General features: G+C 39.3%; 1 protein-coding gene and 1 pseudogene across 13 annotated transcripts in view; one reads left to right on the top strand and one right to left on the bottom strand.

The window, feature by feature from the left end:
• The window catches only part of HSD17B4 (hydroxysteroid 17-beta dehydrogenase 4), a 244086-nt gene that overhangs the window by 179842 nt on the left and 40639 nt on the right, over positions 1 to 23605 (bottom strand). For 5 of the 12 annotated variants that reach the window (XR_014239448.1, XR_014239449.1, XM_082376251.1 and 2 more), the window contains exons 1-4: positions 18691 to 19514; positions 13325 to 13378; positions 2399 to 2506; positions 406 to 465 (exon numbers count right to left, since the gene is read on the bottom strand). Coding sequence is in view for 8 of the 12 variants with exons in the window: in XM_082376251.1 (XP_082232377.1) it covers positions 406 to 465; positions 2399 to 2506; positions 13325 to 13378; positions 18691 to 19063 (595 nt within the window). In the remaining 4 variants the exon portion in view is untranslated. Of the gene's footprint in view, positions 1 to 405; positions 466 to 2398; positions 2507 to 13324; positions 13379 to 18690; positions 19516 to 23605 lie in introns of those variants that run through there. The other 7 variants (XR_014239450.1, XR_014239451.1, XM_082376253.1 and 4 more) reach the window with 4 other exon arrangements.
• Positions 10655 to 12287, top strand: LOC309622504 (transcription and mRNA export factor ENY2 pseudogene; annotated as a pseudogene). The gene has a single exon. The product of its transcript is annotated as a transcription and mRNA export factor ENY2 pseudogene (transcript).

Below are 23605 nucleotides of genomic sequence, written 5' to 3'. Positions count from 1 at the left end.
TTGCAAGATACTGAATCATTTTAATCTGAATCATTATAATTATCTAAAATATTCCACTGGGTCCTCTATTGCCAAAATACTGATTTATTTTTTATTTTCTAAATATATTTGGGGTATGATTAAATTATTATAAAAAGGAAACTTAGAGAATACTTACAAGTTTTTTTAAAGGCTCTTAAAGTACAAAAAAATATAAAACAAACTCAACACATACATGCATAAAAACTGTCACCTCAAGCCCTTTGTGGAATAAGATTAAGGTATGTAAAAAAATTAAAATTTAAAACAAATCTAAAAATTTGATTACCAAAAAAGAGTTTTTAATAAACAAAAGTGAAATAAAAAATATTTCATTAGAAAGGTAGAAGCTGCTCTGTTAGTACCATAAATGCAAAGAAACATTACCTATTCTTCCAAAAGCATCCAGTGCTGTCTTCACAACCTTCTCTCCTGCTTCCACTGAATCTGAGGGAAAGGGAAATTAGGACAAAACTTCAGTAATATCCCTTACAAATGACTTTTAAATTCTGTGGCTCAGAGCACATGACAGATACTATTCATTCAACAGAACTCATTTCCAAGGAAAAAACATTTATATTGCAGGCATGTAACAAACTAAAATATAAATGATACATGTTACAAAAGAAATTTAGTCCCTAAGGCAATCCTTTAACCTACCAAAAAAAACAAAAAAAGAGAGAGGGGGTAAATGAGAAGTATTTGACAAATAATATCCAAGACACCACGGTCCAACAGAACTTTCTGTGAAGATGGAAATGCTCTATTTCTGCACTAATATGGTAACCACAAACCACATGTGGCTCCTGAAATGTGGCTAGTATGACAAATGGAATAATCTATTTTATTTCATTTCTGTTGAATTTTAAATAGCCACATAAGCACTTCCCCTTAAGGATGCAAATGAGACTTTGAGAGGGAGGGAAGGAGAAGCGTGTTTAATTTGAAAAAGCATGTTCAATTCTGTATCACTACATTTGGAAAACAAACCTACTGTTTTTGTAATACTAACTACAAAAAGTAAAGCTCAATGAAATATTATGGATTTGTTATTTTCTGCTAATCAGCCCAGGAGAAGGGCTCATATCCCCAGAGCTGTGTGTCAAATGGTCAGCTGTCAACTCAACATCACCACTGCCTCTTTCTACTTCCTCTGAAATCACAGGGGGAGCCAGGTCCCTTCCCTGGGACCCATAAGCTCCTGAGTTAGATCTGCCAAAAAGAAATACTCGCTTAAAGGGAGGAAAAGTAGGAAAAGACTGTAAATGCAGGCAATCTTGTGAGCAGGCTGCAGATGTGAGACTGACAGCACATCTAGGTGAGCTCTTGAAAACCACCTGCCACAGGCTGAGATGGTCATCGACAGTCCCTGACATGCACCTGCCCAGACCTTCCAATGGTAAGTCTCTAATTCTTTGTATAAAACCCTTCACACTTGGAAAACCGAGAGGGGCTTCTGTTTTCTTGACTGAATCCTGATTGATACAGGTTGAATATCAAAACTGAGGGGCAGGGAAGAGAGTCTGAAATCTTTATCTTTACAAAATAGGTTTTAAAACCCCAGAAATTTTTTTAAGTTGAAAACATTTTTCTAGACTCTCAATGTGGAAATAAGATACTAAAATGTCTGTCTCATTATTCCCTTGAACTCTCAAAACAAATCATATCCTATTTCCTTTCCTCTAAAATTTCAGAATAAAGTCACTGGCAATCTAATTTTCTCCCTGGTCCATAAAAACAATCTAATTTGCAGAAAAGTCAGTAAGCACTAGCTTTTTAAAGTAAATCTACTCAAGAAGATTCCTTACAAATACTGTTAGAATCAATACATCAAACATAAAGGTTGTATTTGCTGTCGTTATTTTTTCTTTATTTTTAATGCCTAACTTTACATTTTCATAAAGATAAGAAAGTTACATACAGCAATGATTACCTGTGCAGAATGTAATATGAAGGCTGGGTACAGAAAGGGGGCACTTCACTTCTTACACTATATTACTTTAAGAAATGTTTTTTAAAAGCAATTTTAAAAAGAAGAATTTAATGTTACTCTGTAGAAATACATAAGACCTTTTAGCTAAGGCAGGTCTTTTAAGAAAAGAGCATATTCATATTCACATCTACAGTAATGTACTGATTATATCATGCGCTCATTATTAAAAATATTAAATAAACAACTGAATAAAAGTTAGACTCATGAAATAATCTACATCAAAAGTTTAAAAAATACGTCACTAAACATCTTTGGCAGACTTAGGTAAAATCTAATTTCATAATTATACTGGAATGCCAAGATATTTGCTCAATACTTATTAACATGAGAAATGGCATCAATTGAGGAAATATAAAACAGGCAGTATAGTTCTCTCAAATATTGTACCATAGTTGGCCACTGCTTTTCCGCCTTTCCTTCTTATTTCTTCAACAACCTTATCAGCAGCTAAGGAGCCTTTACCAACTCCCATGAAGTCCCCTCCTAGATCATTCACTGCAATGCAAAAACAAACAAATAAGAATTCAGTTCTAGACCTTAAAAATATGAGTTGGAAATGAAATTATATTATTAGTGTATTTCTTCAGTCATCTTCCTAATTCCCTACTACCATATTCCCATCTTACTGAACACACCATGAGATACGTACTTTCAAAACATGCCTCTTTGTTTTTAAATATACATATGAAAATATATATAGATATAGATATAGATATGAAGCAGAAAAATATTTAAACACAGGTTCATGTCATGAAATTTTTAACTGTGCAATGCTTCTCCTTTTTTAGAAAGAAAAAGACCATGATTCAACCCACTTTTAGCAAAAAGAAAGAAAAGAAAAAAACCTAAAGATCACTTTTAAGATTAAATACACAGGAAAACAGTATGGACATTCTTCAAAAAATTACAACTAGAACTGCCACACGATCCAGCAATCCCACTTCCAGGTATTTATTCAAAAGAATTGAAATCAGGAACCAAAGAGATAACAGCACTCCAAATGTTCAATGCAGCACTATTCACAATAGCCAAGATGTAGAAATAATATAAATATCAACTGACAGATAAAAATGGAAAAGAAAATGTGGTACATAAATACAATGTACTATTATTCAGCCTTTAAAAAAAGAAGGAAATTTTGCAATATGTAACGACATGGATGAGCTTTGAAGATAATATGGTAACCCAGTCACAGAAGGCCAAATGCTGCATGATTCCACTTACATCAAAGTACCTAAAATAGTCAAACTCATAGAATCAGAGAGTAGAATGGTGGTTGCAAAGATTAGGGGGAGGAGAAAATGGGGAGTTGCTAATCGGTGGGCATAAAGTTTCAATAATGCAAGATGAATAAGTTCTATAGATCTTATCTGCCATACAACATAGTGCCTGCAGTTCATAATACTGTATTGTACACTTAAAACTTTGTTAAATGCTCATATTAAATGTTCTTACCATAATTTAAAAAAAAAGAAAGAAAGAAAGAAAGGTTAAATACACAATGTGAAATATCTTCTCCATGTCAAGAAGGCCTTTGTTTACAGGAATGGTGATAAAGAACAAGCACGGGGCTTCCCTGGTGGCGCAGTGCTTGAGAGTCTGCCTGCCGATGCAGGGGACATGGGTTCGAACCCTGGTCCGGGAAGATCCCACATGCCGCGGAGCAACTGGGCCAGTGAGCCACAGCTACTGAGCCTGCGCGTCTGGAGCCTGTGCTCCGCAACGAGAGGCCGTGACAGTGAGAGGCCCGCGCACCGTGATGAAGAGTGGCCCCCGCTCGCCGCAACTGGAGAAAGCCCTCGCATAGAAACGAAGACCCAACACAGTCAAAAATAAATAAATAAATAAATAAATAAATAAATTTATAAAAAACAAAAAAAATAACAAGCACAATATTAAACTCTTGGAGAAGCACACGTGAATTTTTATAAAACATAGTGTGTCATGGTCTACCAAAAAAAGAAATAAAAACTATTTATTGAAAGAGGTCAAAAATTACATACACAACTAATATGTGTTCAGTCACTAATTTATACCATATATGTAATTTATATGTTTAACAACTGACCACACTTACCACATAACATCTCCCTATATCCAATTATATAGATACAAACACATTAATTGCACATTTACTATTTGCAAGGAAATCTACAGAAATCTACAGATGTATAAGAATGGTGCCTATCCTCAGAGTTTATAATCTACTGAAAGTTAAGTATGTGGTAACTACACTAATGCACTAATTGCATCATAAAGTTTATAAAAGCCAACATAACTAAATAATATGATAACGAAGGTAATTTATACAATAATTTAATTATTTACAAAATAACATGCAAAAACAAATGAAAAGATATATAGATCAATGCCAAATAACTTGGAAAAAACAGAATTTAAAACAAATACCTGGGACAAAGAATTAATTTGCATTGCAAAGTGATCATTTTTGTAGGGTTATTGCACACTGTGCAGAATATAACAATTTAAAAATTACTAATTAATAAATGGCATAGAGGTATATACTAAAATTTAAAGTCTCTTAATATTACCAAATTGATAATTACCATACCTGGGGAAAAAAGAAAAACCCACAAGATCTTTTTTTCTTTTCAAGAATGGTCCTCTTTTGGTGGGGGCTGGAGTGAGGGCTGCAAGTGGGGTTGGGTGGTAAAGGGAGATACAGGGATGATACCGAGCAAAGTTAGCCTAATGTGCTTTTACTCTTAAAGGAAATGAGTTTTTCAAAATGTGGACTGGGATATATTTTTTCTAACAATATAGTCTTAACAGCCTTACTGCAAATAAAAAATGCCTCAAAGACACAAAATAATGGGGAAAAGGCTTACATTATCCCTCAGAGATTAAAAAAAAAAGTGTTAAGATTCTCAAGACTAAATTCCTATTAATTATTCATTTCTGTACAATTACTCAAATGACAGGAAACAGTTTTTAAAAATCAAGATTTTAAAACACGCAGCTAACAGTCTACTAAGACCCTTTTTAACTAAGCAAGGGAACGTTCAAGAGCAAACTGGCAAAGGCCATACTTAAGTAAAGAAAGAATTGTTCAATTGTGAAATGAAACACTACCCCCAAGTGGAAACTGTTCAAAGTGCAACCAAGTGCAAGCAAAGGTAAGAACTGAAGACTGTATAAATAATTATTGAGATCAATGATGTGCAGTGAAACAGTTTCAGAATAGATTTATTCAAGACAAGTCTCTACCTTAGAGAGTACAAACTTAACACTGACCCCACTCAGTTATCCCACTATCACCAGAGCTAAATCACAGGGATTTCAGGCTTAACTAGAAAAGCACTGGCTACACGCTGAAGGGCTTGGATAGCAACAATGTTAACAGATTGTATACAAAGAGAAATGTATCCACACTATGTGACACTGTTCAGCTTAAATATATGACTAAAATTCTAATCACAATAATATTTTAAAATACCATTACCGCCTTATACTGGTATGTATATACTTTACATTTGCAAAGACCCATCTATGTACATTGCTGCATTTGATCTCCATACAGCTTTTTAGGAGTTTGGCAGGAACAGTTGTTCCTATTTCCGCAGAAGAGCAAAGTTTAGGAAAGGTTATGTAACTTGTTCCAGGCTCCAAAGCTTGTCCAGCCTCCAAGGCTGTATGAAATGGCAAAATTCAGACTAGAACCTGGACCTACCACAATACCACTCTGCTCCTCTAATGCTGTAAACAAGTTTCTTTTATCCTAATTATTTCCACTAAAAAAAAAAAAAAAAAAAAAAAATCACATGTGCTTGGGGAGAATATAGAAGGAACAGTAAATCAGCCACCCCAGTCAAACAAATAGCTTTAAATTAGGGGGTAAAAATGGTTAAGATTATGATAGTTAAGGACAGAGTCTTTTCAGCTAAAACCATCAAAATATCCCCCAAAGTGATATATTTGTAAATCCTCCATATAAAATCCAGTTTATAGCTCTGAAGAGTTTTGTTTTTTTTTTTTTAAGATGTAAAATCTTTTTCCTATTTCTGTCATTTTAAATAAATCAATGACTTGGATAGTCTACTAAAGACTACATAAGGTTTTTTACTAAAAATCCACCCCAAGATTTTACTAAATACCTGCAATATGCTAACCACTAGAGCAGGGATATAAGAATCCAGAGAATTCTAAAACACACTTGGAGCCTGTAAAAGTACTCTATTAATAGGTAAATGGATACCTAAATACAAAGTATCAAGTTATCAACTATCCAAGCCTGAAAACAGAACCATGTTTGTGACAATGCCTGTTTCCCCATATCCTCCCAACACTGGACATCATCATTCTTTTCAGTATAACAATTAAATGATTACAAGTTGTAGCTCATTATTTAATTTACACTTCTTTGAGCACTAGTAAGGTAACATTATTTTCATGGGCTTATTGGTCATTTATACTTCTCATTGTTTTGCCTGCTTAAATCACATTTCATTTGGGGTGCTTTTCTTTCTTACAGATGTGTGTACGTGTCCCTTACTTATAAAAGATTTTAATTCTTTATCATATGTGTTGCAGATCATAAGTTCCTTTACTGAAATGTTGAAAGAGAAACAGAGGTAACATTGGAGCATTAGTATTTTTTGATGAGCATTACATACATTGTTTTTCAGTGTTTTGTTACATAAACCAGATTGAGAAATCTGGATTTGTCTTTACCAATCCTATTTGTGTACAGGACTTTGCTCTCAGAAGTTGGTTTTCTTGTTCTTTCTTGCTGTCCTTCAGCCCTGACTATTGGCTCCAAAGACTAGAGCAAGAAACATGCTTTGGGTCTCCTGATATCAGGGCTGCTAAACCAGCTGAGGGAATATACGTCACTTATAGTTTGACAGGAAAAAAAAAAAAATGCAAATCAAACTGATTATCATCTTCCTCAAACTGTCCCACCTTCTCAACATCAGTTTGCTGGGTGAGTTATTTGCCAGGTACTCTTTCCTTTCTCCCATTTCTGAACAGCACATGTCACTGGGCCATCAAGGCTTGACATCAATTTCATTATGATTCTTCAAATGTTCACTCTGTTCCCACTCTGTATCCAGCACTGTGCTAGGTGCTTTGAGCTCGCAAGGTAGACAGTTTGTGCACTGAGGAGTTTCCAGTTCTTTCGAGGAATTGTTTACTGCCATTTCTTTCCTATTCTATAATTTCATGCCCAGATTACTACAGTTGCCTTCCCGGTGGTCTTCTGCTTCCAATCTTAATCTTTCCAGGCAATCAGCAGACTGTTGCTGGGTAATGGCCCAAAGGCAGCCTTTATACTAAGTCATCCCCTTGCTCAAAATCTGCAGTGGAGCCCTAATTATTCACTGCTTAACTTTCAAGATCCCTTAAAGTCTGCCCTCACTTTACTGCTTCACTTTACTATAAGTAGTTCGTCCTTTTTGCTGTAGCTCAGTGCGGGAAATTGCTTATATAGCAGTTTCTAACTTGCCACTTAATTATCAAGAGTAATAATGTTATAATGCTTTGTATTTGAAGAGTGCTTTATCACTGTGCTTACACATATTCGTGTTCCTATATTTATTCAATCCAAGGGTTTGACACCAGCTGAGTCATATCCACTACCAATGACATATCTATAAACGACTTTTATTTCCAAAGTAAAATGGTGCTTCCAAATCTACAAAATCAAAATAACTTGCATATGTATTGATTCTGTGAGTGACATCCTTTACAATGAGTAATCTGAGAAGCATATTAAAAGATGACACGGGCAATATTATACTACAAGTGTACTTATTTTTTGGAGGTTATTTACTTTTTTTTTTTTTTAATGCTTTCAAGAAATTCAAACCCTGCAGATTCAAAAAGTCTTTTTAATCCTTGTCTTACCCCAGAGGTAACTGCTATTAACCATCTCTTGGATGTTCTTCCAGACATTTCTGTTTTCTATGCTTGATGCCTTTCCTCCTATTTTGATAAAGTTTCCGATAGCAAACAATAGCATTAAGAATCATTTCATTGATTTTAGAGCTGTGGGCCCAATGGGGATTTCTTCCTGTATTCTGTTCATGTCCTGACTGCTACCAAAAAGTATTTAAGGTGCCTTAAATGTGAAAGGACTATTAAAAAATGGAAAAATTAAGAAAACGTTACATCAGAGAAAGAGAAGCCTACTCAAAGCATATGCTAATGGTAGTTACTCTATTTGGGGACAGTGTCAGGTTTACCCTCAAGCTTCTTGACAGCCAAAGAAAAGGCGGAAAACACAGAGCTGCCATACTATTTTCACGTTTGATAGAAAGATACAATCACCCTAGTTCATCAGAGTCTTTTCCAGAATGGCCATAAATGTATCTAAATATTTGAAGACCTCCAAAATGTTGTGATAGTTTAGAAAGCAACGTCTTAAATTAGGTCCCTTAATTTAAGGGACTTAATCTGTCTCAACAACAAGAAGGCATCAAAGGTCTCCTTAAAGGGAGAAGAAACTGAAAATGAGAGACTGAGTCCCCTCCAGAGTTCAGTCCTGGGACCCCATCTCCTGTTTATCTGCACTCACCACCTGGGTAATCTAATCCAGTCTCCTGGCTTTGAATACCACCTAGAAACTGAAAATAGATTTATACAGCTTCAACCTGTCCCCCCAACTACAGAGTCCTATGTCCCACTGCCTACCTACTATCCCCATCTGAAAGTCTACTGGGAATGTCCCCTCTCTGCGAATCCGGCCCTCCTCCAGTCTTTCCTATCTCGGTAAACCACCACTTTATTCTTCTCTCTCCCTTTCAACCCACATCAGCAAATAAGCAAATCCTGCCACACCTACCTTCAAAATATATCCAGAATTTAACTTCTTTGCACCACCTCCATCCCTACCACCTGTCTGAATCACCCCCATCTCTTACGTAGATTACTGCGATAACCTGACAGATCTCTCTGTTTCCTCTTCTTTTTTTTAATGAAACATCACAAGTGTGGACAAGAAGAGTTAATAGGGTAATAGACCCCAATATGCCCAACATACTTCTCCACTTCCACGCCTGCTCCCCTAGAACCTATTCCTCACACAGCACTCAGAATGATCCACTTAAACCTTAAATGAGGTCATGTTGCTCCTCCACGCTCTCCAATGGCTTCCCATCTCAATCAGGGTAAAAGCCAGTCCTTACTCTGAACTAAATGGTCCTACATGACCTGACCTCCTGTGATCTCTCATCTCTCACTTTGTTCCTCTAGATGACTTCACGCCAGCCTGGGATGCCCCCTAAGCTCACTTTGACATAATCTTGAGCACAGTGCCCAGCACACTGCCCGGAAGGCAGTTACTATTACTGGCTTTTTACCCCCTTTACAAAAGGTTTTAATTCTTGATGTCATTTAATCCCCATCATAATCCTGGAAGTTATTAGGTAAGGTGGCTACTAATATTCAGAGAGATCATGTAATTAGACAGCAGAAACAGGATTTATAGCCTGACCTAACTTCAAAGACAATTCACTTTCCCCACTGCAGTTCACATTCTGGCTGTCAGGATCACACAGCGGTTAAAAACACAGGCTCTGGCATCAGACCACAGGAACTTGTAACTCACCTTTACCAGTTATTATGCAACTGCAGTACAGAAAAGAAATCATGTCGATCTTACTTCAAATGATTGCAGTTTCAATTACCCAAAAATGCTACTCCTTCAGTTCAAGAATAGAAAGCATTCTGCCTTTCTTTACTGTCCAAAAAGAGGTTCTCCTTGCTGGAACACTTCGATCTTCTTTGTGTTCACGCCCTCAAGACAAAACTTAATATTCAGAGAACTCGATACAGCTCACCTACTGAGGAAACCTCAAACCTATTCCATTCCCAACATTTCCTTCAGATATGTGCGAACATTTCTTGAAAGATATAACGTGTACGAAACCAAATATCCCTTGTAATTATCACCCAAAGGCTTAGCAGTTCTTATACCCAGATTTAAATCTCCCATAATGCTTTATATTATGGAATATAAAACATAGCAATCATATTTACATGAAGAGAATATCTTAAGTGATACCCTTAACTTTGGGCTTGGCCAGGTGATTTCTTTTGGCCAATGAAAGGTGAGTAGAAACGACATGCCACTTCTAAACAGAAGCTTTATGAGACACCAAGGGGATCCATTTTTATTTTCCCTCTGCCGGAAGAACAGCCATGATGAAAGTTGCTCCTTCAACTGGGATCCTGAAATTAGTAAGACACATAAAGCAGAGACACAGCTGACCAGAAGCTGAAAGGTCAGGTAGGTATGAAATTACCCTTTTTTTTAAAATAAATTTATTTATTTTATTTATTTATTTTTATTTTTGGCTGTGTTGGGTCTTCCTTCCTATGCGTGGGCTTTCTCTAGTTGCGGCGAGCGGGGGCTACTCTTCGTTGAGGTGTGTGGGCTTCTCATTGCAGTGGCTTCTCTTGTTGCAGAGCACGGACTCTAGGCACGTGGGCTTCAGTAGTTGTGGCACACGGGCTCAGTAGTTGTGGCTCGTGGGCTCTAGAGCATAGGCTCAGTAGTTGTGGTGCACGGGCTCAGTCGCTCCGCGGCATGTGGGATCTTCCCGGACCAGGGCTCGAACCTGTAACCCCTGCATTGGCAGGTAGATTCTTAACCTCTGCACCACCAGGGAAGTCCTGAAATTATCCTTTATTATTATAAACCATTGAGATTTGTCTGTTAACTCAGCATAACCTAGCAAAAGTTGACTTATATGAGAAACAAGGTACTCCATTTCTTAAGGTCTTACTTCTTACTGGCCTCTGAGCTAGTCATAGGATTAACTGATTAGTAATTTTTCCACAAACAAGATACTCTCATGTCATAAATCCTAGGTTTGCTTACTCCTCTTTACGGTGTTTTGCTTACTCAGGTAAAAATATGCTGAGCAGAACAAAATTAACACAGGAGAAATGTTAGTGCACATGATACAACCTGGACTCAGGGCATCTGTGTTTTAAAAAAGTTAAAGCAGAGGGTAGTGGTGGTTAGGGAAGAACAAAACCCATTGGTAGCCCAGAAAGTTCACAGCTAGGTCACAGGCTAAAAAGTGGTAGAAAATATCAGTGAAAAGTTCTACATTTTCACATAAACTAAACTAAACTAAATCTGGCTCTCCAGCCTAGTTTGGTAAATATTTTTCCCAAAACACTGATTTTCTGCCTTTTTGGACTCTCACAAGCACTTGCTGCAATACCATCCCTGAGGCAATGACAAAATAAACAGATATACTGTCCCTGTTTACCTTTTTCTTAGAACTGAAAAACTCCAATCTGAGTTCAACAAATTCAAAGGTAATAAATAAATACAGGAAAACTGATCCACATAAACACATACTGCTGCAAAAGGTTTTACAAAACAAGTTTATAAACTAAGATTATAACTTAGTCACAACAAAAAAAGCAGAAATTTATTCAACCAATCTCAAAGACACACCAACCACTCCCCAGCCCGCCCCACCCCCCGAAAAGGGCTACAGCAAACAATAAAGGAAGGAATGAACAAAGTCCCTTCTTTACAAAAGGCAACATTCTCGGAACTTTAGGAGATACAAAAGATAAAATGAGATACTTGCACTTACGGAATTGAGTGGAAAAGATTTAAATAAATAAAAAGTTTTAGGTATTAATAAATAAATAACAATATATTTTTTTTAAAGAAAAAAAAAAAAAGTAACAACATGTGCCTTTAGGCCCTGACATGAAATATTTTGGGGAAAATCTGGCAAAAAAGGCCTGAACTATACACGCCCTGACCAAATACCACAATATCAAAATTTGTCCTTGCCCCAAGAAGTAGACTGGATTAACAGCCAGTGGCTATGACCTTAAACAAGGAACATCCAAAGTCGCTGTGTCCCTTCCATAAAGATATATGCTAGGTCCGGGCAGCCGAAGAGTGTGGTTAGCAAGATGAACAAAGATGCGCAGATAAGAGCAGCAATTAACCAAAAGTTGATAGAAACTGGAGAAAGAGAAGGCCTCAAAGAGTTGCTGAGAGCTAAATTAATTGAATGTGGCTGGAAGGATCAGTTGAAGGCACACTGTAAAGGTAATTAAAGAAAAAGGACTAGAACACGTTACTGTTGATGACTTGGTGGCTGAAATCACACCAAAAGGCAGAGCCCTGGTACCTGACAGTGTAAAGAAGGAGCTCCTACAAAGAATAAGAACATACCTTGCTCAGCATGCCAGCCTTTAAGATTGAATTAGATTGTGTTGTTTTGTGGTTTTATTTCTTAAAGTAAAACTTGCCATAAATTAGGAATTGATTTCCTTCCCAAAATAAAATCCTTTTTTGTATGATGGTATACAGTTTTCAGTAATGATGTATACAATTGTATTGATATTTTTCCCTAAATGTGTTATTTTAATAAATATCTCATGAATGGAAAAAAAAAAAAAGATATATGCTGAGGAAGAAAAGTATATTCAATATCCTGCTTAGGTCTTCTTTGTTTAGAAAACCTGGCTGCTTGTTCAGTCTTTTATTACACATCTCCGTAAACAAATAGGGAGAAATTTGGCTCTCTGTATTCCCTGATAAGATGTAGGAAAACTGGGATTGGGAGGACAATGATGTGGGCCAACAATTTTAGCCCAGGAAAGATATTAATAAATATTGGGCCATACATCTGCCCTATGTACCTACCTGGCACTCATTTAGATATTCCCCACAAAGACTTGGCTGTAGACAAATCCAATCCTAGGTCCACACCAACTGCCAAGTACATCAGGCAAACCACTGAGATTACTAAAACTTCCCACTTTTGGTGTATTCTTCAATACACCATCTTCCAACTGATCCCCCCATAATAAAACTCATGCAAGTGCCCCTTTAATTAAAAAAATTTTTAACTGTTATAAAAGCTTCCATTTGAAAAATTTTTATGAAAGAGATTAAAAAAAAAATACTTTGGATTCCCCGATTCCAAACATTTAGTTATGAAAATGCACTTATTTCTTACCTTATCAATATATTTACACTTACAAGGATTCATCTTGCACCAGTCTTCTACATCGAAAAATTACAGCCCACAATATACCAAATTCAAGAATTTCCTTTTATATAATGAATGTCAGCTCATCTTTCTCAGTTCTATTAAGTTGCAAATTCTGTGAAACTAGTTTACTTTAAAAAGTAAGTTACAAAGTTAGCCTCAATGGGGAAAAAAATTTTGCTGGCAGAAGAAAAAATTAGTGATGAAATTTGACCTTGACAAATTATTTGGTGTGAATACAAAGGCCTCTGGCTTGTGAAGACTGTATTTTAGTTCCTAGCTACTGAATGAAAAGAAAAATGTATCAACTTACCAACAACTGATGCACCTCTTTCTGCAAAAGCCAGGGCATAGGCTCGGCCCAATCCTATTGAAAACAAAAGAAAAAAATCAGAAGGTTGAGCAAATGTTAGCATAATTTTTCTGGTCCACTCAACTCAATCCCTATTGTAAAGTAACTGGTGAACAATTAATTACATTACAAGGGTAGAGCTTTCATTGGTACTCTCAGCCTCTACTTCACCTACTTCTACTTTCAGGGGTTGGAAAGCTTAAAACTGTATTTTCCACCTATTCTACCTACCATTTCCTATCATTCTACCTAGCTCTAGGATGGATGCTAGATGTGAATTGGGTTCCACCATTAAACACATTTGCATGAAATGTGGAAGGAGGGAATGAGGCAGAAGCCACCTTACTGTGACTTTTGGATGTTACTGTTAGTTAAGAAGCTGATTTCTTGAGGCTTCCTAGGTATTAAGCAGGTATAGTGGCAGCTTCTAGATCTAGCTCCCTAATTTCTGGATGGCAGCTTCCATTCTCTAGATCCCTGGGGCCAGTGGCTATTTGGGCTGTGGCAGTTCCACTGGTAGCCTCAGAGGTAGTGGCTCCCCTAATGGACCAGTTTTATACTGTTCCATAAGGAATTCCAAGAGGAACTGCCTAAAACCCAACTGCTTAAATTAAGTCCTTTCCTGTTTCAAATATCTAGTGGTTTCTATATCCTGCTCTGAACCTTGACTACATAATCACCACACACAGGAAATATTTAATTCAGACTCAAAGGTATGAGGTGTAAATTTATACATCCAAAAATGGATACGTGCCCATATAAATTTTATAGGCAGAGAATATCTCAGGAAGACTATATAAGAGACTGGCAATTAGTGGTTACCTCTGGGGAACAGAATTATGTAACTAGCAACAAGGGGTGGAAAGCTTACTTCTGCATTGTTTAAATTATTTTAACATGCACACGTTTTTTTGTTTTTGTTTTTTTCCTTTTTGCATGGAAATTTATTGTGCCCAGTTTTACAGAACATCCCTTACAATTGCCCAGGCCCAGGTCCTTCCCCCCAGATAAGCCTTTGATAACATTCTCCATGTCTCCCGTTGTTACTGGTCAGCAGAAGGGTTTCACTTCTTCTGGTGTCAATGTGGATCATCTGAATTTCCCTGAGCAGGTTGGACACCTGAGGGGTGACCAGCACCACCAGCCTCCTGGTGGTCCTGTGGTCCCGCAATGATTGCCCCAGCACCAAGGCCCCCTGGCAGTAGACGTCATTGGTAGCCAGCGTGACAAACGCCTGGTCAGACACCAGCATGGTTTGAGGCCCAGCGCGCCGTGGGCACCGGGCGGCCAAGTGCGCCTCGGCGCGGGGGCGGCCTCGAGCAGGGCCTGGCGGAGGCGTCGTCTCCAGGCGACCCGCGCGGAGTTCCAGGCCTGCAGCACTTCGGCAGCCTCTGCCGGGGGTGGCGCCCCTGCCCTACGCCCACCACGCGTCCCCGGCGCCCCAGCGCCTCGGCCCGGCCGGCGGGGCTGCGCTCCGGAACCCCGGCCCCGCCCCCGCTCTGCCGCCCCGGGCGCCGGTCCACGCGGCCGCCGCAGCCCCGCGCCAGGCCGGCGCCGCCTCGTGCCCCTGACGCCCCGTGCACACGTTTTTTAAAATGTAATTGATAAATTTAATTGGTAGTTTAAATTTAATTTGAATTAATTGATAAACAAGTAAACAAATATTGAGATGGCTAAATTATCAGGCTCGTCTAAAAAGAACCCAAACTATAAAGTTTTCCAAAACTAAAAGATCACCAAATAATTTATTTTAAAATTTAATCCACTCTGAATGGATGAGAGAGAACCCACCCAATATAATAACTCAAGTCTCCTCATATTTTATCAGATCTAGGCTGAAGCACTTGCTCTTAACATGAGGTTTTCAGAGAAATCAAATACTCATAACCAGAACGCAAAAAAAAAAAAAAAAATGGTAACAAAGAAAATCATCAGATGAAAGGAATGGGATATGTCTCTAGTAGAGATTGATCTAAGTTAATCAGAGAATTATCTCAAAACCAATCTATAGGGGGCTTCCCTGGTGGCGCAGTGGTTGAGAATCTGCCTGCCAATGCAGGGGACACGGGTTCGAGCCCTGGTCTGGGAAGATCCCACATGCCACGGAGCAACTGGGCCCGTGAGCCACAATTACTGAGCCTGCGCGTCTGGAGCCTGTGCTCCGCAACAAGAGAGGCCGCGATGGTGAGAGGCCCGCGCACCGCGATGAGGAGTGGTCCCCACTTGCCACAGCTAGAGAAAGCCCTCGCAGAGAAACGAGGACCCAACACAGTCATAAATAAATAAATAAATAAATAAATAAATACATACATACATAAATAAAAGAACGTGAATTTCTTTAAAAAAAAAAAAAAACCAATCTATACAATTCTCTGAAAAGATATATCAGTAATCTACTTTTACCATAAAGGCCCATGCAAACTGTACACAAATCTGTATATAAAGTTAAAAGTGACATTCTCCTCCCTGTTTCCCTGTAATACCACTCGTCCATTAACAGGTTCGTTAAGTGTCCTCCAACGTTTTTATATCTGTGCTTACATAAACATTATTTAAATACTTTATGTGTCTTAGTCTGTCTCCCCAACTAAACTAGAAGGTCCTTGTAGGTTGAGATTATGTCGTTCTTTTACATTTCCCACAATGCCCAGCAAATCTTTACAGTCAAAATGCAAAAAAAGTTAAAGCCAAGAGCCTCTATTTTCTCTTAATCCTCTTTTAAATCCTGTCTTAACTTTCTCCCACACCTAAGTTCATTGTCAACTGTCCTCTCTCCCCCATTTCTCTTCTGACCTTAACTTCTTTAGCACTGTCAAATATCAGTTGATTCTTTTCTCACAGTGCTTGTTCAGTGCTCTCTTCAGTGGGTTAGACTTCTCTCTGCTTCAAGTTGACAGAGCCTCTGAGATTAGCTTCCTGGACTATTTCACCTTCTAGCTTTACCAATCAAAGGAAGTCAAATGACTTCGAAACCTCTCCTGACTCCAGAATCTCCAACTACTCACACACTTCTCACTATCTCCAGATCTACAGCTTGCTATTTTATAACCATCTCAAATTCACAATGGCCAGACTCCCTTCTTCCACGGCCCACCTCCACCACTCTCACAACTACATCCCCAGCAACTACTACAATCAGCTAATAAATACGAATTCCCGTTATACCACCCATCATGGCAAAATTGTTTACCTTAATCCTAGACAATTCTAAACCTCTCCTTCCAGGTCTCCCATTAAACTATTCAATATTCCAAGCTAAACAACAGCACCTGAATAGTGCAAAGATATTTCTATTCATCTCTAGAACATGCATGGGTTGGAGTCAGACTAATTCCCAGACACAGGCCTGGGAGGGATTCACGGACACCCTCCTGGGATGTTTAGCAGTGCCTCAATTCTACAGATATGTATCCTTAAATGAGAACCCCAAGACCTCAAGGACAACAGTCTTCATGATAGGACTGGAATTAGATCTCAATCTCTCTTTCATAATGATGGCCCAGTGTAGACCTAATGACAGTCTCAACTTTACCACAAAATTATATCTGCCCCAGATCAGTATTCAAATCTAATGGCTAGTAATTGTATCATAATCCAGGCTCTTTAAAATACGGATCAGTTCATGAACAGGAGGTGCTAAATTCAGAACTGTCTAGTCACAACCCATTAATACTTCACAAAATCAATTTAGTGGGTTGTAATCTGCATTTACTTAATGAAACAGAATAGAAACGTTCAAAGTGCACTGCATTTACTATGTACCATGTCATGAGCTTGTTTCAAATATGGTGTGTGTGTGTGTGTGTGTGTGTGTGTGTGTGTGTGTATACCAGGTCCTGGTATAAAATGTATTTCATACTGTGAATCACTCACTGTCAAAAGAGGTTTAAAACATGAGTGCTTTACTTAATTATTTCCATCAAAAGCAAAGTGTAAACAAAATGTTTTCCCAAAAACATAATCATTTTAGAATAAATATAGCTACGGATATAAAACATTTGGCCACCAATTAATACTAAAGATATTTTCTGAAAGGAAGCATGTGAATCCATTTTATAAATGGAGACGTGAAAATACGTATGAATTAACTGTCAGAATTCCACTGTTTGTGACTTTTAATATATAATTCAAATTAATTCTGCATTAGGTCCATTCTAGGTATAAGGCACTACCAGTGGGTAATCAAAGGCCCGTTAGGTCAAGATCCCTGCACTTGGAGATTACAGAGATCATGGACAGGTGGGAAATAGTGTAAAACCTCACTGCAAAGCATCCGTGTGTGTATGAGTGGTTTGTCTTAAATTTTGTCCTTTAAAAATAGGGTTATTTGGGGACTTCCCTGGTGGTGCAGTGGTTAAGAATCCACCTGCCAATGCAGGGGACACGGGTTCGAGCCCTGGTCCGGGAAGATCCCACATAACGTGGAGCAACTAAACCTGTGCGCCTAGAGCCCGGCTCTGCGACAAGAGAAGCCACCGCAATGAGAGGCCCGCACACCGCAACAAAGACCTGATGCAGCCATAAATAAATAAATAGAAATAAAAATAGGGTTATTTCACATAACCAATCTCCACTTGGCTTCTGAAATACAGGAAGATCTGGCCCACTTCAGAAAGGCCTCTGCTCTCCAGTTCCTACTGCCCCCACCCCACTCTCATTTTATTCCTCTATCACCTGCCTGAGTCCTGCAGGCATTGGAGTTTGCAATCCGCTTGATAAACACACAAAGTCCAAAAAGGAGGACTCTTATCAGATGCCTTTTTTTAAAGAAGGCCCTCTCGAGAACTTAAAATCATCCGACAGAGGGAAAGATGACTGACTTTTCAAAGGCAAGGGACTGACATCTCTACTCCTGCGGGGGTGATTCCAGCCCCCAGACGGCTTTTCCGCCACGTTTAAAACACTTGACAGAGGCCTAGGGAGTCTATTAACAGGAAGAGTCGCAATCGATACGCACAGACGGGCGTCGGGATGAATTATACCTAGTTTTGCAACCCGCAGCCGAGCCGGGCCTCTCTCCTCTCAAGACCTGAAGCCTTGAGAAGCTCCCACAGCGTTGGGGGCGGGTGGAGAAGTGGGCTGCACCAGGAGTTTCTGGCTCCCCACTCTAGGCTGGCCAGCCCCTCCTCACCATCCTCAGCCGATTAGGCGCCCGGAGAACAATCGTTGTCCGTCCTCCCACCCTCAACCCCACCGAGTCCAGTCGCTCGCTCCCCAAGCCGCCCCGCCACCGCTGCCCGCAGCCCAGATGCTGAGATCGCAGCTACAGCTGCGTGCGGATCCCGGCCCGCTGGAGGACGCCGGCCCTCTAGCCTTCGCGTACTCACCTCCCCCCGCGCCGGTGACCAGTACCACCCGCCCGTCGAACCTCAACGGCGAAGCCATAAGTCCAGCCTGCAGCGACACACATACACTAGCAGAACTACTGGAGTTCAGACTGCGGGACAAGGAGGACAGGAGGACAGGCTGGGGCAGGACTGCAATGACCTGCCAGTTTCTGCGGAGGAGAGAGACGCCGGAGTTTTCCAAGTGCGCCTGCGCAGCGATCCCTTGGAACTCTGGGAAATGTAGTCCGGCATGCCTCCAGTCGCGGCGAGAGCCTGCCCAAGAGGCTTGGCTTGAAAGGGCCAGTTCTGCGGCCGGAAGTAACGGGAGCTGCTGGGACCTGTGTAGTAAAATGATTGACTCCCCTAACTTCATTCATACTTTCATCCATCGTTTTGTCATTCACTCAACAAGCGTTTTCTGGATTTAGGCGAGGATGCAGCCCCTATCCTTAAGTAGCTTTCAGAAATAGCAAGGGGTAAAAAAGATTTCTTAGAATGTAATCCTTGGACCTCTTGGATGGAAACCACCTGGAAAAATGCAGAGTCCTGGGACCCCAGGCTGACCTCCTAAATGGAACTGTTACCAAACTGGTCAACTGGACCCTCACTAAAGTCCTAGCCAGGCGCCGACACCCAGGGAGGTTCTTTTTCCGCTCAGATTCGCACAGCCAATAATGAAACCTATGCTGAGACTGGAACAGCACAAGCTTTAATTAATGGCCAAAGAATGGAGAAGCGCAAATTTAGTTTGCAAATCAACTTCACAACCCAATTGGGACAGAGACACCATATGTTTAGGAGGGCCAAGGTAAAAGGGAGGGAATTGGAAAGAGTGGGAGGCATACTCACGTCTTATCTGAGAACAGGGTTGTGGTTTGGACACAGAACTGATGCAACACTCTTTTTCAGTCCTTGTATGGGCTTTTCCAGTTGTTGTCAAGGCGATCATCACCTGTCATGGTGCTGGTGGATGGGCCCTTTAGCATGCTAACGTATTACAATGAGCGTATAATGAGGATCAAGGTCTACTGGAAGTCAAATCTTCTGTCATATTGGGTCTAGTTGTTCTAACCAGTCCTTGCTTTTCTCTTTGCAGCTTCCTCCTGAACTTAGATAAGAACAACTGGTTTCCATTCGAGGGAGGGGCAGGGGTATGATTCTGGGGCAACAGCCTTGGTAACAGAATCTCAGGGGACAAAAAAATGTCAACAGGTGCTCCTAAATGATTTTTGCTTTTGTATGGTGAGTACAGTCAAATGATGTAGGTTTTCTCAATTTTGACACTATTGAAATTTGGGGTCAATAATTTTTTTGTTATGTGGGGTTGTTCAGTGCATTGTAAGATGTCTAGAAACATCCCTGACCTCTACCCACTAGATGCCAGTAGCACCCCCCCACCAAGTCACAAAAATCAAAATTGCCCCCAGACATTGCCAAATGTCCTCAGTTGGGGTGGGGTGGGGATAACCCCTGAATGAGAACAACTAGTTTATACTAAGATAAACTAAGCCTCAGAAGTAACATTTTTGGAAACATAATTTTACTAGAATAAATAAACTTTAATGTTTATTTTCCAAGGTGAAAATAATGCTTTCTAAATAGTTACTAAATAGCTTCAGTGGTGTCCAATTTTCAAGCATGAAATTTCATTTTGGGTATTGTCATGCACTTTAACACAACTGAATTGAACATATGAATCCTCATGTGGTGTCTCATAAGTCAATATCTTAGGCAAAGAGGAATCTGAAATTTTTGAATAATGGCTATGCTTGGTTTCTGATTAAGTCTCCATTTGTTCACACTCTCAATATACTATCTCTGTCCAAAGGACATAGTGATGATATGGGCTTCCCTAGTGGCACAGTGGTTAAGAATCTGCATGCCAATGCAGGGGACACAGGTTCAAGCCCTGGTCCGGGAAGATCCCACAGGATGTGGAGTAACTAGGCCCATGCGCCACAACTACTGATCCTGCGCTCTAGAGCCCACGAGCCACAACTACTGAGCCCACGTGCCGCAACTACTGAAGCCCTGGCACCTAGAGCCCGTGTTCCACAACAAGAGAAGCCACCACAATGAGAAGCCCGTGCATTGCAACAAAGAGTAGCCCCCACTCGCCGCAACTAGAGAAAGCCCACGTGCAGCAATGAAGACCCAACGCAGCCAAAAATAAAATAAATTTTTAAAAATAAAAAATTAAAAAAAGACATAGTGATGATAAATACAAAAGAGAATTATAAAGCTAGGCTCAAACAAAAATCTTTGTATTTCCAGAGAGAAACCCAAAGCAGAGAATGGGGTTATACTCACAGATCTATCCTCACAACTTACTGGAATCCAAGTGCAGAAGCAGGAAAATATACCTGGAAGGTAAAGGTGATAAAGAAGATTGGGGCTCAGCTCTCTGAGAAGTCATCAGTTAGTGTCCTTCTGTTTATAAAAAAAATTTTTTTAATAGCCATCCTGAAACTCTGCCTGGGGTTCAGTTGATGTATAGAAAGAAACTTCCTCCATGAATGTCGGACATTCCTTATGAGATCATTTTACTTCTTCCTGAAGTTTATCCTTTAGAAAAGAGCTTCCCAGATGAGGTGTCATGAATGGGTTACAGATGTGCATGAAATATTGATATCCTCAACCCTTAGTGTGGCTGTGGAGAACAGAATGGCTAGAACCCTCTGGCTGATCTCTGGCCTGTGACCATTCTTATCTAGAGTTGACCCTTGAACAACATGAGTTTGAACTGTGCAAGACCACTTATGGGTGAATTTTTTTTCAATAGTAAATGCTACAGTACTACAAGATCTGAGGTTGGTTGAATCCATGGTGTGGCACCATGGATATGAAGGACCAACTATAAATTATATGAGGACTTTCAACCGCACAGAGGGTTAGCGCCCCAACCCCTGTGCTGTTCAAGGGGTTGTTCAACCCCTGTGTTGTTCAGCGCCCCAACCCCTGTGTACTTCTGTCAGAATACTGCAGGAATATTTTATATGTGTGATGTGATTTGAAAATATTTAGGAGTTAAAATATTAGTACTTCTTATAAGAATCTTCATTAGCTTGCTAGGGCTGCCATAACAAATATCACAGACTAGTGGCTTAAAAAACCGAAATTTATTTTCTCACAGTTGGAGAGGTTGGAAGTTTAAGATCAAGGTGTCGATTGGTTTGGTTTCCTTTGAGGCCTCTCCTAATGACTGCAGATGGCTGCCTTTCACTGTGTCTTCACATGGTCTTTTCTTGCAGCAGATACCCTTGTGTCCCTTTGTACGTCCAAATTTCCTCTTCTTACATGACACCAGTTAGATTGGATTAGGGCCCACGCTAACAGCCTCATTTTAACTTAATCTTCATTTTAAAGGCCCTATCTCTAAATACACTCACATTTTCTGGTCCTAGGGGTCAGGGTTTCAACAGAAGAATTTTGAGGGAACACAATGCAGCACCAACAGAGATTACTGTTGATAAACTCTTATTATTTTACTTGAAAATATCTTCATTTCACCCTCAGTATTAAATGATAATTCAGTTGGATATAAAACTGTCAATCATAAACTATGATCAAGTGGGATTTATTCCAGGGATGCAAGGATTTTTCAATATCCTCAAATCAACCAATGTGATACAACACATTAACAAATTGGAGAATAAAAACCATATGATCATCTCAGAAAAGCATAAAAGCAGAAAAATCTTTTGATAAAATTCAACATCCATTCATGATAAAAACACTTCAGAAAGGGAGAAAAAAGGGAACATACCTCAACATAATAAAGGTCATATATGACAAACCCACAGCTAACATCATACTCAATGGTGAAAAGCTGAAAGCATTTCCTCTAAGATCAGGAAGAAGACAAGTATGACCATTCTCACCACTTTTATTGAACATAGTTTTGGAAGTCCTAGCCACAGCAATCAGAGAAGAAAAAGAAATAAAAGGAATCCAAATTGGAAAAGAAGAAGTAAAACTGTCACTGTTTGCAGATGGGATGATGCTATACGTAGAACATCCTAAAGACACTGCCAGAAAACTACTAGAGCTCATCAATGAATTTGGTAAAGTTGCTGGACACAAAACAAATACACTGAAATCTGTTGCATTTCTATACACTGACAACAAAATATCAGAAAGAGAAATTAAGGAAACAATCCCATTTACCATCACATCAAAAAGAAATACAGAGGAATAAACCTAAGGAGACAAAAGACCTGTACTCTGAAAACTATAAGATGCTGATGAAAGAAATTAAAGACCCCACAAACAGATGGAAAGATATACTCTGTTCTTGGATTGGAAGAATCAATATTGTTAAAATGACCATACTACCCAAGACAATCTATAAGTTCAATGCAATCCCTATCAAATTACCAATGGCATTTTTTCACAGAACTAGAACAAAACATTTCACAATTTGTACGGAGACACAAAAGACCCCGAATAGCCAAAACAATCCTGAGAAAGAATGGAGCTGGAGGAATCATCCTCCCTGACCTCAGACCACACTACAAAGCTACAGGAATCAAAACAATAAGGTACTGGCACAAAAACAGACATACAGATCAATGGAACAGGATAGAAAGCCCAGAAATAAACCCATGCATTTATGGTCAATTAATCTATGACAAAGGAGGCAAGAATACACATTGGAGAAAAGACAGTCTCTTCAGTAAGTGGTACTGGGAAAACTGGTCATGTAAAAGAATGAAATTAGAACATTCTCTGACACCATTACAAAAATAAACTCAAAATGGATCAAAGACCTAAATCAAAGACTGGATACTATAAAACTCCTAGAGAAAAACATAGGCAGAACACTCTTTGACATAAATCGCAACAATACTTTTTTGGATCTGTCTCCTAGAGTTATGGAAACAAAAACAGAAATAAACAAATTAAACTTAAAGGT

This window comes from Balaenoptera borealis, assembly GCF_965194805.1.
Source record: "Balaenoptera borealis genome assembly, chromosome: 2".
Lineage (NCBI taxonomy): Eukaryota > Metazoa > Chordata > Mammalia > Artiodactyla > Balaenopteridae > Balaenoptera > Balaenoptera borealis.
Note: the sequence above shows the minus strand (reverse complement) of the source record. Positions and strands in the feature narration are given on the sequence as shown.